Source organism: Camponotus vicinus, unplaced genomic scaffold (genome assembly GCF_025532165.1).
Source record: "Camponotus vicinus isolate PSW18456_S1 unplaced genomic scaffold, iyCamVici1.0 SCAF_12, whole genome shotgun sequence".
NCBI lineage: Eukaryota > Metazoa > Arthropoda > Insecta > Hymenoptera > Formicidae > Camponotus > Camponotus vicinus.
The window spans coordinates 13,995,612-14,011,885 of NW_028141948.1; the positions used below are offsets into that span (position 1 = coordinate 13,995,612).

The window sequence follows — 16,274 nt, forward strand, 5'->3', positions numbered from 1 at the left end:
CCACAGATCCGCCATCGGACCAGTGTTTGTTACCGTTTTCCAAGCTCATTAAAAAAATGAGCCAAACGTGCAGCGAGCTCTCAGCTTAATTATCTCACTGTAGATGTAAAACATATTTAGAGTGCAATATTTATACACGAATACAATTATCGACTCATTTACATGTATTTTCTCGTTACATCAGCATGCTTGCTGATGATTTGTTTATTTATTTCGTGATATATTCCTGGCACTAAAATTACTATTTAACAGATGACTAGGCTAAAGAAGATAGGCTAACTTGTTATTGAAATGCATTGGCGTGTAAAGAATAAAATAAAACGTCGCAGCGGTGCTCAAGGCCTTCAATATTTAGAAAATGTTTGATGAGATGAAGAAATGTGCATGCGCGAGAAGAAATATATAATATTATGTACTATTTTTTTATCAAATGCCAATCATTCCTAAGCTTTGCATTGTTAGGCAAGAAATGATTTTTCAAAAGGATTTTCTCCTCCATATCTGAAGATCTTGTTTGATATGATATATATCTCTGTTTCCTAAATCAGTTTAAATTTCATGATAAAGAAACATTTATTCACTTTTGTCTCGATTTTGGAGAAGATATTTTATTTAAAACTTTTTCTTTTAACGCATCATCTCGTAAACGACATTAACACAAATTGAAAATTTAACTGCATTATATCGTATCATGCAAATTTATGATATTTTTCCATCTTATAATTACTAACAGCATGCTTTTATTGAGAAAATAGATATTTATTGAAAATCTTACCATCCCCTATCTATCAATAAATTCGAAGACCACTCGCGTCTGTAGAGAAGATGGCAGCAGGCAAGCTTGATATTGTAACTTCTAACATCAAGTTTAGGAATTCATGTTGCGGAAATGTAGGGTGCGGGTAGGGTGCTCGTCATCAGCACAGAGAGTAAGGAATAGTCGGTAGGGGGTAGCACCAACACAGAATGACCACTAAACACCTAACAACCAACAATAGCAGTCAACATCGAACATCGATAAACCAACGAAACTTAACCAACCACAAGTCACATTGTAACGGAATTCAGCGAATAGTGAAGATCCACCAATATACACATATACATATATATATGTATATATGTATATATACGTAAATAAATATATATATGTATATGTAGAATATATATATATATACAAAACGTATACAATGTTGAATGACGTGTGAATACGTACGTGCGCACGATGAATGCTTCTGCCACGGCGCGTCGTCAAGACGACGCTATAAGGGATAATTTTGAATCGCGTAATTTGTTGAATAACGCAAACGTACATTTCGAACACGTTCCACCAAATTCAACGCGATTGCCAATAGACAGAGCACTCTCGGGTCCACGTTCGTTTAATGGCGAAGGCAGGTCTTGGCCTCTCGCAGGAGTCTCCCATCAAAACATCAAGAAGATAAATACTAACTGTGAGACACGAGAACGTAAAAGAGTGAGATACGTTAAAACTTAATGACACATCTTGAGAGACACCGAGTAGGGATATGATGACGTACCACATCGAGTACATTGAGAACGTGGTTCGCGCAGATGACACTAGTAGTGGTAGTAGTAGTAGTAGTAGTAGTGGTAGTAGTAGTAGTAGTTGTTGTTACATTGTGTGTTGTGGTCGTGGCAAGAAGAAGAAGAGATGGAGGAGGTGTGCGGCGCCCCCGGCCAGCCGGTCGCCCGTCACACCCTGAAACAGAATAATATTGTCACTCCCCTGCGAAGAAATGACCTCCCTATCTCCTCTTTGTCAGCGCTGTCTAAATATAACTCATTCATTAGCGATGTGTCTCACGATGATATATCTGTAGATAATTAATACGATACAGTCGCGACATTTCATATCCCAGCAAATATTTGCGATAATTTCCGAAATTATCGGAGAGAAAATATTATTTCATCTTATAATAAATATATTTATAGTCTTTTATACATAATATTATCAGATTTAAATGAAATATAAAGATATCGATTGTGTTTAAGAAAATCTATTTTAAATTATAAACTCGTGAAGAGATAAGTCACTTAAGCTCCATTAAAATCAGACTTAAAATTCGACTATCGAAATCGACAAAAAACAAAATTCAATCTTGAGACATGTAAAATTATGGAGAAGTCAAACGTTAAAGTTAGAACTAGTTTGAAATTAAATTCTACACTTGATGCGCGCTTTTACATGTGAGAGTCTGACCTGACAGTGTCGATTCCGTTTGTTACAACTTGGTTTTATCAGTGGCTCCAATACTTTGCTCACACAGAGTAGCAGCGGCGCGAAGTCTCGCCGTGTGGAGGGTCGAAACCGAAAAAAGGGAACGAAGCTTTATATCGAGGAAAAGGGGATTTCGGATTTGCTGGACCGTGTCTACCCCCATTGCATCGTTTACACTAACACGAGGGAGCGGACGAGCACGAGCGCGCGCGCGCGCGCGTCTGTACATACGAAGGAAAGGCAGAAAGTTGACGGAATAAGAGAAAGAGAGAAAGAGTGATGTGACGGTGAGTAGAGGGGAGGCTTAGAAACGGGAGCAGCGACCGGGATTTTAACGTCGAGCACACTCGTTTCGAGTCGATAGGTCCACTTCGACTGGCTTGGGAAGCAGTCGACATGGTCCAACAACTTCCTCTCCGGCTTCCACCTCGCTCCGCGCCCTCCATCGCGCTCCCTTTCGTCCATCTAGCCATCATCTTCGTAGCAGGAAACAGGGCGTGAGCGGATGGAAGTTTTCATACGTAGCGCTTACACGCAACTGATAAAAACACCGATCCTTGATCTGGCTCTTGTTAGGAAACAACTATAGAGTTTCTTTTTCAGTTTACTCGCTGGAAAAAGTGGTCGCTTGACGTAAGTAAAGTTAACAATTTTTGCGCAATACAATTTGAATACGAACATGTCAAGGAACTATTGCGTTTTCTGATGTAAATTAAGGAATAATTATTCGCGATATTCAATCGAGCGAAAAACAGCGAGGAATGATGTTGAGTAAACTGTGAAACGTAAGAGCTTCTCATTCGTGAGAACCGTAGCACGTGTTTCATCACGGTAAGAAGGATACGTAAGGTTTATTTAATTCCAAGAGAGATTCCGCCATCCAATGGCGAGGTAGATTCAAGTATGCTGATGGCGAAATATCATGATTATCTCCAACTATTTAAGCAAAAGATAAAAATCTTTGTTTGTCGTGATATGAAAATTAAATATTGTTGCAACGTGCTTCAGCATGAGCTGACTGATAATAATCCACCGAACGGTAAAACGTATTCATTGAGAAGAAAACAAAATAAAAATAAAAATCGGGAGAAAAATAATAAAAATAAGAATATATTTAATACACATACATTTAATGTGAATGACATTTATTATACATATATACATCTAGCCTTTTAATATATTAAATCAATTCTTTTGGTGAAATTGAATTTCATATAATCGAGAAGAATTCTTTTTACAGTAGCATGTATTCGTCGGTATTATTAAAATCATTGTTCCCGTTTTCTAAAATTCGTATGGAAATAAATAGGATGCTTCCTGGCAATAGAGGGACGCAAACATGGATTCGCGTACATAGTGAGGCGTATGTGTGGATGCAAATGGACGGAAATATTGCGCGGCGCGGGGGAGAGGGAAACAGAGACGCCGAGAGAAAAGCGGGTTAGTGAGTGAGGGACAGCGTTAGCAAGTTTACTTTGTATGCCACGCAGTGAAGAAAGTTCCATCCAGCTGTTAGTCGCGTCTTCCTTAGTTTTCCTCTCGATGAAAACTCACTCGCGAGTTCTAGAAGCTTCTATCTTCCATGCACGCGAGCGAGTAAAGAGCAAATAACCAAACGTAGCTTACTTGCGCGTAAGAGCAAAATGTAAGAATGTAATCACGGTGTAATCGCAAGAGAGAGAACTGACGCAGATTTGACTTGGAAATTACTTGCAAATTAATATACCTTCTCCTAGAAAAGAACGCTGCATCGAGAATGATTCGGTTGAAAAATAAATGCGAATAAACATCGACGCGAGAGGGACGTGTGCTTGATTGAAAGCGCAAACATTCCAGAGTTTCCCGAACTGATTTTTATGTTGTCATCCCGGCCAATCGTTAGGCTCTCGGTATCGCTAGAAATAAATAACACGGAATACATCATCCCCTGGATTGCCGTCATACTAGCCGCTTGTTCTCGTCACAAATAGAACCCCCGGGAATTACGCCGCGGAGATCGACGGCATGGGATGGGTTGACGCGATAATACTGGTTATCATCGCGCTGATTGCACCCATACCTCCTCCCCTGCTCTGCGCTGCGCTCGCTGCAGCTATCGGGCTGTCTTCCATTGGTACCTGCATCTGACCCGGTATATTTCCAGCCGAGCTATTCATTATCCGCCGCGATCTACAACCATCGTTCCTCTCACGATACATCGACGTACGAAAATTGGCGAGCAGCACGGTAGGGATTAGTTTATGCATTCATACTCGCGGGCATGAATCCTTAGGGTCGAGAAAGGGGGCCCTAAAACCGTATCGTGCCGAGATTACGGCGCTTTGGCGGTGAATGTACAAGTGATACGCGCTTGATGATCCGGCAATTTTCAAGAGGGAGGAAGTTTTACAACAAAGATCCGAGGTAATTTAACTGAATGGGCCGTTTTACAAATTAACTCTTCCGAACTTTGACTAGTCCGTTGCACTTTCGCTTGTAAATGGCGAAAATTATTTTAATTGCACGCGAACTCTATTTTCTTCTCTCCGACCGAAGCAGAAGCGCGTCCAGTCATGAAAGTAACTTCCACATAAGATCCACGTAAGCGTCTAGGAACTGAAAGACTGGATCATATGGAACGATAACGACGACTAGTTCTCGTAGTAATATTTAATGAGGCGTGACATCGTATCGCGATGTGCGAATGCTCGAAGAAAAAAGCGGAATGGAACGTGCCAGTTCCGTTATTTGCACTCGTAAACGTCGTCGCACATCCACAGCTACGCGCGTGCATTTGCGGCAAAGGTAACGAATGGCAGAAGGTAAAGCCGCACCTTCGCATGAAACTCTCGGCGCTCTCTAGCCTCTTTCTCCCCACGACGTCGCGCCTACATACGTGTGTTTACGTTGCGAACGCGCTATGCCAGGCGGAACTAACGATAACGAACGGTTACGAACGTAAGAGACTGGTTCCCGGAGCAAATGTCATTTCGACCGAGCGTGTTACACGAACGGTGCGTGAGGCAAGAGGAAATGAGCTACTTGCGAGATTCCGAAAGAGAAAGTGAATGAGTACAGCTCATACGTGTACTCATACGTGTAGTAGTACGCCAAGACAAATAGCTAAATGGATGCTTTGATTTATCTCAGAACAGGTTCTTCATAGCATAGCTAGGAAAACTGCACGAAATGTATCGAAAAAAAAAGAAATGAAATGTATATGTTTATTAAATTGTTCGAATGTTTGTATGACATAAGAGATAATTAAGGTAAAAATAGCACTTCAAATCTCGTTAAAACCTGAGGAATTCCTAAAGTATTACACGTGATAGATGCGAGACATAAAAAAATTACTGACGACTGCGTATGATCAGCGATACGTAAAATAAGGAGAATTTATACGAAATACAAATAAATTAGAAAGGCGCGCGAGAGAGCGATGGAGAAGATTCACAAGGCGGAAAGTTTCCCGATATTCCGCGAGAAACGCCTACGCACGAGAGCGGTAGATAATCCCGACGATCATCTCGACGCGACAGCTCGAAAGTTCCGGCCGTTTCGGTAGACGTAGTGTGTACTTCGCTGGTTTATAGCCGCCCTGCGGTCGTCGGGCTCCAAGTGGTCAGCGGCCGGTTCTCGCCGGTGCGCCAGCGTTATCCACTTGCATCGTAACTAGTCGCAGTAGCAGCAATAGCAGCGGGAACGGTAACGACGGTCACTGTTGCCGACCTTGTTGTTGTTGTTGTTGCCGTTGCTGCTGCTGCTGTTGGCTGCTGCCGCGACACCGCGTCCAGCCGCTGCACCGAAACCGGCGACTGCATCTGCGTCGTGGCACAAGGGAGGAGGGCAGGGATGCGCTAGTAAATTACACGTTGACTAGGGCTGACAACCGCAATGCGTGGCACACACGGTGCGGTGCGTTCCCCTCTGCGCGAGACGCCGGTGTGTTTATGCGGCCAGTGAGTCCGGCACTGTCAGCCGCTCCTGTGAATTATAGATGAGCCGGCCTTAATAAAGACGCGGTAGATGCCCGAAATTCTCGCCCAGCGTTCCATTGGCCGACCGAGTATGCGATGATTCCGCCGAATTGCAGACCAACATCGCGTTGCGTCACGCACTCGTTTATGTTTCGTACATTCGTTACGCACCGCTTCGCGAATGTCGTGTAGAGCTCGTTCACCGAACCATCGGCACTCGGCGAAATGCCGAGTATCGTGAAATAACGCAATTACTTAAAACGGTCTTTTTCGTCACACACTTATATAAATACTTATACTTATATAAATTAATTATTCGAAAGAATGTCTAATTTTGAAAATAATTAAGAGTCGACGATGAACGTTACATATATTGAACGTTACATATCAGAAACACATTATTAATAATAATGTAATAATGCGATATTTAAATACAGATTGCATCATTTTTCCTTGCAAATCGATCAGGTATATATTGCGTAATTATTTCGCAAGTATTCATATTAATAAAAAGATAACGCACGCCCAAAGCAGAGCACACGTGCCTTTCTTTAAAAAGACAGGCGCATTCCGAAATGTTACATCATTGGCGGCGAGCGTAAAGCACTGTCTGGGTCACTCAGGCTCGTATACACGCGAATATCAGTGCCAAATGCTAGTAGTTATGTATATTGAAAGCAGTAAAACAGTGATGCAAATTTATTTCGAAATTTCGAGCCGTTATTTCGTTCTCGTAAAGTCGTTTTAAAACTACCCTCGTAAAAACGATTCGAGACATTTCCTTCTTATGCCGCGAACACGCTCGCGATGAAATGTGTAACTACTTTAAATAATTCTGCATCCTATCTTTAAGTAATAACGACTTTGATCGTGAGAAAATGCTCCACGTTGCGTCGCGAAAAATATGCTTTACTGTAAGAACGCACCTCCTAGAGTCCCATACGCGCTACGTTATTTTAGCATAATCGATTGATATTCATACATGGTACAGAGAAACAAACACAGATCGATACGTTTGAGAACACGTGTGCTTTCGCATGGATGGAGCTTAAAGACGCAATATCTCACGTTTATTTTATATGTCTCACGATATCCTCATTATAAATGTGCCAACGTGATCGCTATAAAAATCGACTCGACCTCGCAATAATAATCGCAGGGGTTAGCCAAGTTATTCCGGAAAGAAGAACGTGTGCTCTCTTGCTCCACGTGGTGAGATAGGCCAAGCAAGCACGCCGGAGGGGAACGAAAATTTAAGGGCAGCCGTATATTATCGCGACGAAGGGGTTGTCTGAGGTTAACTGCCAGAGCTTCGTAAGAGGGAGGATCGCGGGTGGTGTCGCGGGGGCGCCGGAAAAGGGACGAGGCTGCGCCATGAATATGCCGCCATTAGTCACACGCCGAATCGCACCGTGGAAAGAGAAGTAGGTGACACGAATTTCCCGGAATTGCGCGCGCCCTATTGGGTATCTCGGGGGGTAACGCGAACAATTCCCCGTGAATGCGCATTTATTCCGGACGAAATCGGCGGCGCACCGGTAAAAGCTCGGTAAAACTTGGCCCTGGCAAGAAACTCGTCGCGTCGCTCCCCCCTGCCTCCCCCCCCGCTACGAAACACGACACTCACCCTTCCACCCTTACTCACGGCGTCAAGCCACCCTGTCGAAACATTCGGAATTCGCGGCGGCGCTCGTGTCACCGACAGACCTCATCGTTACATCTCAAAAGGCAGCAATGAAACGGTTAACTAAATTGCTACACGCTCCGGCTGTCAGTCGCAGGACCGACTGCCACTCCGTCCTTCTATTCGACCGTGCGCGGATACGCAAACGATCCGTCGTTTTTAGCTGCAAATCGTCTCTGGACGCGAAACGTGATGGAAGGAAGAGCGGCAGAAAAATTCTGTGTAGACGTGACTTTTTTCTTCTAAATTTTCAAGTCTCACCAACGTTCGACGGTTTTGCTTCTCGTCGTAATAACATGTTAGAAATATACGAAGATAAAATCTATAGGAATGTTTCAAAGGATAAATAATGAAAGATATATAGTCTTATTGTTACTGCAAATTATATTTGATGCCAAAAGACGGTCTGGTCTGGTGTTTGCGTTCTAACGCCGTAATCTTCTAACGGCTCGCAATTTGTACCCCGAATAATATCATCGACCGTGCCTCTAATTATTCGAAAGTTTGTCTCCGTCGGCTTGAGACTCATGTTTATCGTCTTCTGAAGCCTGTTGGTATTGAACCACAATTCTTCCTCGCCGGCCCTATTCGTGATCACCTTAATGCCGCTCACGTACTGCAGAGTCTCCTCGTCTTGTGCTATTATCACGACGTTCTTCGGAGTAAATGGTTTCCCGATGTCCCAACAGGCAATGGCAGTTAATTGGACCAATTGGAAAAATATTACGCCTCTTCGAGAAGTTGCCTGCACGCCCGCTTGGCTCGCGCGCTTGTAATTTGATTGAAATACCACCGGCTCCCTGAACTCGCTCCGCGTCAATGAAAACGTGTCCGTGTATTTCTGATAGTAACTAGCGAGCGAGTTAAAATATAAATATCTGAAAGTAACAACATTCGTGACAAACAACATTTTCTTGACATTCTATAAATTAGCATACCTGTATTAAAAAAGTATTGATTGATATTTTAAGAGACATTCTTAAATTCTTTTCGCTGACAAACAAGAAATGAATAAAAATTATTATATTAATCTAAAAAATAGTCAAATTGATTTCCACATCTTATTATGCTAAGCAAAACGCCGATTTTCGGATTTTACAAGATACAATTTATAGATTTACAATTTAAACTTGTACATCTCCGAAACGACGACGACAGATTGATTGAAATTTCGATCGGAGATAAAGCCTCGAATCAAACATTGACGAATTGTCTTATCCGGAATGATGGTAATGAGCATTAATACCTGTGATTAAAATATCCCAACGGTGACAGTGACATACCGAGCGTACCGTCGGTCAAATCAAACCATTCGCCTGCGATCGTAATATTCATAGCATCCTCATCCGGGCCGAAAGCGTTACCACGCGTGTTGTTTACTCGCCAGGAATAGTCGCGATATAAGTCATAAATCACTAGTCCATTTTGATCCACGTCCGCCACATAGAGATAAGTATCGAGACACGTTTTTCCGACATCGACGATTGGCGTAACTAATGCCGCTTCCCCGTACAGTACTTGATCATCCGGCACCACGTATTTATGGATTAGCTGATCCGTGGCAAGATCGAAGATCAATATTTTCGTAGGGCAAATTGCTTTTCTCATTACTCTGCCGGTGTCGACCACCCATAAGCGATTGCACTCGTCGATCTAAAGATTATGTACAATGTCCCATCAATTTTATTGTTACAAAACTTAACACCTAATTTACAGAGCGAAAAAATCTCGAATGAACGAAATTTTGAATATTTAAGCATTTCGTATTTAGACATTTTTTACTACGATTAAATCCAGCCAAATATCGGCTGCAAGATTACCGCCATTCTGTAGACAGATATAATGCTTTCACAATTAAACGGTGTGTGCCAGGTCCAATTGGGATACGGTACGAGCAAACGACCGCCGGGCCCGTGCGCCTTAGTCACCAAAGATAAACTAATTGGTACACCATCCAACCATTGCGGACTCGTCACGAACACGCGACCTTGCCTGTCGATATCCACATCTTGCGTGAAGGCATTGCCCAGCGTGTAGTTTTTCCCTGACAGAAGTATATTTGGCCAAACCCAATCCAGATATTTCCATTGGTAAACCACTTCGAGGTGCGACGGCTGGGACGGATGCACGAGAAACAGAACGAGCGCCCAAATCAATTCCATGATTCCGAAAGCTTGTCGACCTGGGCCGCGACACTGATCGACTGACCGTTAATTCGCGCGACGTGTTTTTAGCCGTTCACATACCTTTCGAGGCCTCATGATCTCGATCGTATTCGCGCGATCGGGGGACCACTACATTACACAGTGGAACACACATGCTTATTCTCTATAGTAACGTAGATTGTCTTGTTCGAGAATGATAGACAATAATAGACCCCCACCCCTTGTTCGCACGGTTCTCCTCCCTTCCCTTGCCACGTCACGATTTCGCTACTTATGGTGACGGGCGGTGCAGTTCACCTTGAACTGAATATATACCAGTCGGTACACCATGTAACATGTTTCGTTAAATAACTAGGAAGTAAGAAGAAGAATCTTGAGACTTTGATTCTTTGCGTAATCACATAAATAATGTAGCATTCTTTAAAAAAATGAAATAATCTTTCCTTACATATATGCATGAGATACGAAACAACTTCATAAAATTAATAGAAATATATAATATCTGAAAGATTTTGAGAATGTTCCAATTTTATGTTTTTAAGAGTATAAAGAGTTGCATTCTAAATTTTTTTTATATGTCTGATGCAATATTACATAGATATATGATGAAAATGAAAATGTATTGCAAAATTTATCCTTAAAAATATGTGATTTAAAAGGTATATTTCGATAACTCATAACAGCAATATTAGATTCATTTGAAAAGAAATGTGGAAGTTTATCGCAAGGATAAGATGAAAAAGATGTAAACACATCTATTAGTCTTGATACTTCCGACGTAAGATATTAATAGCATGAGATTATTCATATTATTTACAACTACAATGGAATTTACTATACATATGTTACGCGTCTACTTAAACGACCCGCTATATACTGATTTGTTACGCAAATCAGTATCAAGTTCTGCACATCAATATGAAATACGGAATGTGGTTGAGCGCACACATTAACTGCCACGTGATCGGAAACTAGAGCAAGTATTCGCAAACAGTGCACGTTTACCTGATATAGAACCAGGAACCTTTGTTGCATTTCCTCGAACGCGTTGCGAAAGCTATTACGGGCGTATCTATGTAATGAGATTTTCCGTAAATTTCATATCCGAAGTTTATATGTGCTTCGAGAGACAATACAGTGAAACTTTCGCATCTCGTATACATAAATGTTATTTACTTCGCAGATTCGTAATTGACGCATCAGCGCTCTTAATCACATTGTGCATTGTGCATTCGTTGCATTTGTGCAACGTTACATTTTACCATAACATAATCATTCACTGAATTCAATGTGTATCCCGTCTACTTGAATATTTATATACGATACACGCGATGTATTAGTCATTGTTGGAGGTTATTATCGATCGATCAATGTTATGCTACCTCGGAACTCCTCCTTGCATATTCATGACGATCGTAGAAAAGCATGGGTGCTAACTGCAATTCCGCATCATCAATACCGAGCGCCGTTAAGTTTACGGCAGTTAATGCCAATTAAAACGTAGTAGACTGTTTACGGAGGGCGTGGAAATATAAAACGGTTGCCGATGTATCATGGTACGAGGCGATACACCGCGCGATGACATTATATCACAAGACGGTCGCGCGCGTTTAGAACGTAATAAGGAGTTCCGCGCGAGTTGAACAAAACTATTTTCCAACAGCTGTTATGACGCGATCACGCAATATGGCTATAAGCGGCATGCTTTTCATCGCGCTCGCCGCCAAAACTTTTTTTCCGGGTTTGAATTGCATTACGCGTTGCACCGTATCCGGCAAGGGAAACTACACTTTGCCCGGCAGAAGTGAAAACCATAAATCACCTGGCTAGTCACGATTAAGCCAAACGGGAAGACAAATGGGTGGCTAATTTCAATTTTAATGCGAAGCCCAGAAGGTATCCGTTCCGTCGAGAGTTATAGCCCCACTCTCTTTGGGCGCGAACCGCTTTAGGGCTTATTAATAAGGAATAGTTTATCGTTTTGATTAATCACAGCTGTGCGCGCTCCCGCGACGATGATACCGACGAATTGCGGTGCCGTCACCGCAAAATACATCTGCCGGATTTCCAATTGGACGAGCGTCGCTCGAGGCGCGACTATTCGTGAAATTCGTGCGCTTAAAATCGAATGAGGTTGCTTCGAGAAGAGAAGAAGACGGGAGGAGAAATGAGAGAGACACGCGCGTTATTTGCGCTGCAGTCGAGCAAATCTATCCGGTTAATTAGATCGACTACGGCAGATAGACGGTGGATTGAACAGCGTGGGCTCATAAACAACGTAACGAGTGTTTTTCATCGCTGGTAGCGCTCTAACTCTCTACCCGAGGAATGGGGGCATGGACGTCATTAAGGTTGTACATTGAACGTAGAATTTGAGGAAAAATGTATCGCGCGTGAGAGAGAGAGAAACTCGTTAATGAATTTCGTGCGGAACGAATATTTAGGACGCGGGTAAGAAGGACGATTTATAGGCAAAGAGGAATTAATGACGGGAGCGAAGGAGCCTAAAGATTTAGGTTCGTGGGTTAAGCCTGAATTGATGAGAGAAGTATAACATACGATGAGGTACGATTACGATAGCGTTCGTTATTCCTGACGGCCCGAACTTTCAAACTGCCATTCTGCCGGAAGCTCGCGTCGCGCGATTTTATATCGACGAAGGGGGAGAGAAAGTCCCTCGCAAGATACGTCTCTCTCCCTCTATAGCTGAAACAGTTCTTCTTCTTCTTAAACTGAGTTTGGTAAACCCTCGTACAAGTCGAAGTTCTGACCGTGCGGGTGGCGTCGAAGGGGCGTAAGGGCGGAGGCGCCGTAAAAGTTGGACGAAGTCAATTTTGCAGTTCAAGTTGGTAATGCGATTTGTGCCGGAATAAATAGTTTGAGAAGAGAGCACACGGAACGCGCGAGGTCCCCCTGTCTCTCCCTCCCTTGCCCCCCTTTTTCTCTCGCTTCCACCCTTGTCGTTGTCTCTCTAGCTGTCGGCCAATCCACTCGAGTTTGGTGTCGCGAACACGTCTATTTGGATCTGCCAGACGTGACATTCTTACTGGAAGCAGTTCTACTTAAATCAAAACAACGCGACGACTTAGCGGAATGAGAAGCACTGCACTCCGATGCCGGAGTCGCGGAAACTGCCGATTGAACAGCTCCCATAAACGTTCGTTGGAGAAAAGTGCAACAAAGTTCGAACGAAAGAGTACACGTATAAACAACCCGGCTCATTACTCCGACGTGGGAACGAGATTAACGCCAATTACAGTTCCCGAGTAGAAACGAGAGGCAACGTTCCGGCGCGCAAATATTCCATCCGGGAAAAACTTTGGCCGGGATTAAATTACGACATTTTCTGTTTGTCCATCTTCAACGCTATATTTCACGCTATTGCAGCCTGCGGCCCAAAGTTTCTTTCAGAATTCTTGAACAGCGCGCTGCTTAATTAATGACACACTTCTCGACTCGTTACGTTATACGCGACCGGCAAATTGCCGCGAGTCCGGTGTGTAATCCTGCGAAAACGCAATAATAAGCCGGCTACTCTGTTGAAAAATGAGTACGCGCTTTCCTTCCCTCCCACCCCTCCTCCATTCTCGCCACTGACCATTTGCTCTTCCTTCCCTCCTCCACCTCCCCTAGTCGTATCATCCGCGCACCACCACCTCCTTCGTAATCCTAGAGATGAAAACTTACGCTAATTAAATCGTTAATAGCGGCGAGCGCATGCATGTAACGGCCGTGGCGGTTACTTAATCCCGAGAAAATGAAACGTTCGCGGTGTCCACATACGTATTCGCGGTTCGCTTTCTCCGGCACATGTGCGTTACCGGTACGCACGCATTACTTTCGCACAAATGACACGTTCCTCTCTTTCTTTCTCTCTCTTCCAGTTTCGAAGACCTTATTAAATCTCTCTCGTTCTCGCACATCTGCGCTTCAACGTGCGAGATCTCAATATATTCCACGCGCATCAGTTTCGTCCTACGATCTACCGACGTTAATTCCTCCTACGGCGCCCTCGGAATCTTCCGTTGCCTTAATGCGATCGTCGATAACGATAAAAATGCGAGCAGTCGTCGAGTCTGCTCGCTCTCGCCAACCATCGAGACCGGTTGTAATTTAGCGGATCTCTTGTACGCGCGACGATCCCGCCTCTCCTTTTCTCCGACGCGCGTTTTCGCGAGGCATTCGGGGGAACAGCGTCGAGGACTGCGAATTTGAATAACACAATTCAGTGAATCGAGTTCCGAAAGACGGCGCATTAGAATGCTACAGATGGGCGAGCCGTCGACGCTGTTGTTGCTCGTCGTCGAAACGCAAGTCGACGCTTTCGTTATCCTGGGCACGACACGATATACGCGAGAAGCGAGACATTCCTGCCAAATAATAATTTCCTCCATTTAGCTTCCGTAGAAAAAGTTTCTAGTCCGCTCTCCAAATTCGCTAGTTGCTTGACCGTCCAGGCCTTCGTTTCGCCTAAGACCATTCTATTTAGCATCGTCGATGGAGAACGCGATGAGGGAGAACGGCCGAGGCCGTTGAGCGTTCGACAATACCGCGTTTTCTGCACATTCATCGAGTTCTGCTGTCCACAACGGCGACACATATAAGGGTATTTGCAGCCCTCTCTATTGAAAATCGTTACTCGTCCGAGACCCGCGCGAGACTCGCAGTTTCGTAGCGCGCCGAGTTAAATGTAGAACTTTGAATAACCGGGCCGGAATAAAATATAGATGTCGATATACGAGGAGGGACGATAAGGCAAGTTTTCCTCGGCACGTAGGTCAGGCGATATGAATTCCAGCGCGATGTAAAAGCCGAGTAATTATGAATCGCGGCACGGAGCCGGGCGTTTATGTGCCGAAGATTACAATTAACTGTCTCCGATAGTCGGGAGAGGAAGGGAGGGGGAGAATTACGCGCGTGCAAATTACAATATATTTCGCGTATCGGCGATCGCGCGGCGTGCTTCGTCGTTCTTGTCGCGCGACTTCGAGTATCCGCCGAATAATTTATTTCATTGGCTACTTATCGGACCGTGAACTCGCAGATAGATAGAGAGCCAATTTTTTCCCTTTTTTCTCGCAGGACCGATTACCCTCTGATCGGTATTATACGGTCGCTGAATCTCTAAACCCGATTCCTCCCTCTGCTTTCCAAACCGCCGCATTTTCGTTCGATCGTGGCTTAAGTAAACTCATGAGAATAAATAGAGCCGAAGTTGTTAGGACAATCGGGGAAAGGGATTAGAGCCGTTTAGCTTGGCCCATTCTTCGTTTGCTTTTCCCCCCCTTCCCATCCCTAGATGGACGCTCCTAATACGGCACTTTAATTATCGTGAGTGCTAGGCTGCATGGGCCGCAATTTACTTTTTCCAGAGAAACGGAAATCCTACGGCGAGGACTCCTAGCCGCAATTTTTCTTCCGACCGCCAGACGGTTAGCTCATGTTAGTCAAGTAGGATTACCCATAACGTCACCTGAATCTTGTAGTGTTTTGTTGCGTGTGAAGAACTGCATCTTATCGTCAGCCCGATGGAACCTATGCCAGACCTTAACCCCAGGCAGTTTTCCCCGTCCGTCCGCTTGCCGGGAATACCCCGAAGACCGACGTTTCGCTAACAAGAACCTGAAAAGATCTCCCGAGTAAGATCGAGGGTGATTTATCACCGTAACCCATGGTCCCGCGTATTTTTCCAAGCTTTCCTCCGCCGTCTCGCGTCTGTTCTTTCTTCGCGTCGTATCCTCGTACGTCTAGCGTGCGCATTGTACAGGAGCATCGACCGTCCTGATATTCGCTCGAATTGAATCCATGCTCCGGAAGATATATCGCCGTTGGATCACGATCGGGGCGCTCGCGATCGACAGCCGGGCGATACCGTAAATTCGCGTGCGCGACACGAATCGCACGCGCTGCCTTGTTTCTACTTACGGTGACTCGCGGACCGAGACCGAATGTATCGAGCTGGATCACGTTACAGCTGGATATACGTCACGCGTCACATGCAGATGCGCTTTGATCTGCATGGGCAATCAAGTCGCTCCAATTTCGTATACTCCATCAATCACGGCATGTTTCGCTCTCGGGAACGTGTCACCTCCGCTAGTCCCACGATATTCAATCGCCACAACGTTCGTACGATTTCCTTCGTCATAGGATTTAATTTCACCATCGTTCCACTTTCCCGACGTAAAATGAACCAGGTCTCGGTAGAATTTTTTTTTATTATATAATAC

At 44.1% G+C, this 16,274-nt stretch overlaps 3 protein-coding genes across 7 annotated transcripts in view; 1 reads left to right on the forward strand and 2 right to left on the reverse strand.

Annotated features, from left to right (window-relative positions):
- LOC145963447 (uncharacterized) overlaps positions 1-16,274 on the forward strand; it is a 443,557-nt gene that overhangs the window by 345,846 nt on the left and 81,437 nt on the right. The gene's annotated exons all lie outside the window — the stretch shown is intronic.
- Positions 1,196-16,274, reverse strand: part of LOC145963449 (CUGBP Elav-like family member 3) — a 151,748-nt gene continuing 136,669 nt past the window's right edge. Inside the window, exon 3 of one of the 2 annotated variants that reach the window (XM_083085413.1) lies at positions 1,196-1,720. In XM_083085413.1, the coding sequence (XP_082941539.1) occupies positions 1,634-1,720 (87 nt within the window). In that variant the 3' untranslated portion in view covers positions 1,196-1,633. The remainder of the gene's footprint in view (positions 1,721-16,274) is intronic. The other variant, XR_014436172.1, reaches the window with a different exon arrangement.
- On the reverse strand, positions 8,256-10,222 carry LOC145963037 (royal jelly protein-like protein). 2 transcript variants are annotated; one of them, XM_083084629.1, is made up of 4 exons: positions 10,126-10,218; positions 9,700-9,993; positions 9,126-9,532; positions 8,256-8,757 (listed from the first exon to the last, which is right to left on the reverse strand). In XM_083084629.1, the coding sequence occupies exons 1-4, from the start codon at positions 10,138-10,140 to the stop codon at positions 8,262-8,264; spliced, it is 1,212 nt and encodes a 403-aa protein (XP_082940755.1). In that variant the 5' UTR covers positions 10,141-10,218; the 3' UTR covers positions 8,256-8,261. The 2 variants fall into 2 exon arrangements, with proteins under 2 accessions (XP_082940755.1, XP_082940754.1); XM_083084628.1 differs by having other exon boundaries at positions 9,700-10,222.

What these genes read in the sequence shown, in the direction of transcription:
- LOC145963037 (XM_083084628.1), bottom strand. Translation starts at nt 10,041, where the DNA reads ATGGAATTGATTTGGGCGCTCGTTCTGTTTCTCGTGCATCCGTCCCAG. An exon ending in TATCTGTCTACAGAATGGCG is followed by an intron (nt 9,533 to 9,699) that starts GTAATCTTGCAG and finishes CATAATCTTTAG; the next exon opens with ATCGACGAGTGCAATCGCTT. An exon ending in TTGGGATATTTTAATCACAG is followed by an intron (nt 8,758 to 9,125) that starts GTATTAATGCTC and finishes TGTTACTTTCAG; the next exon opens with ATATTTATATTTTAACTCGC.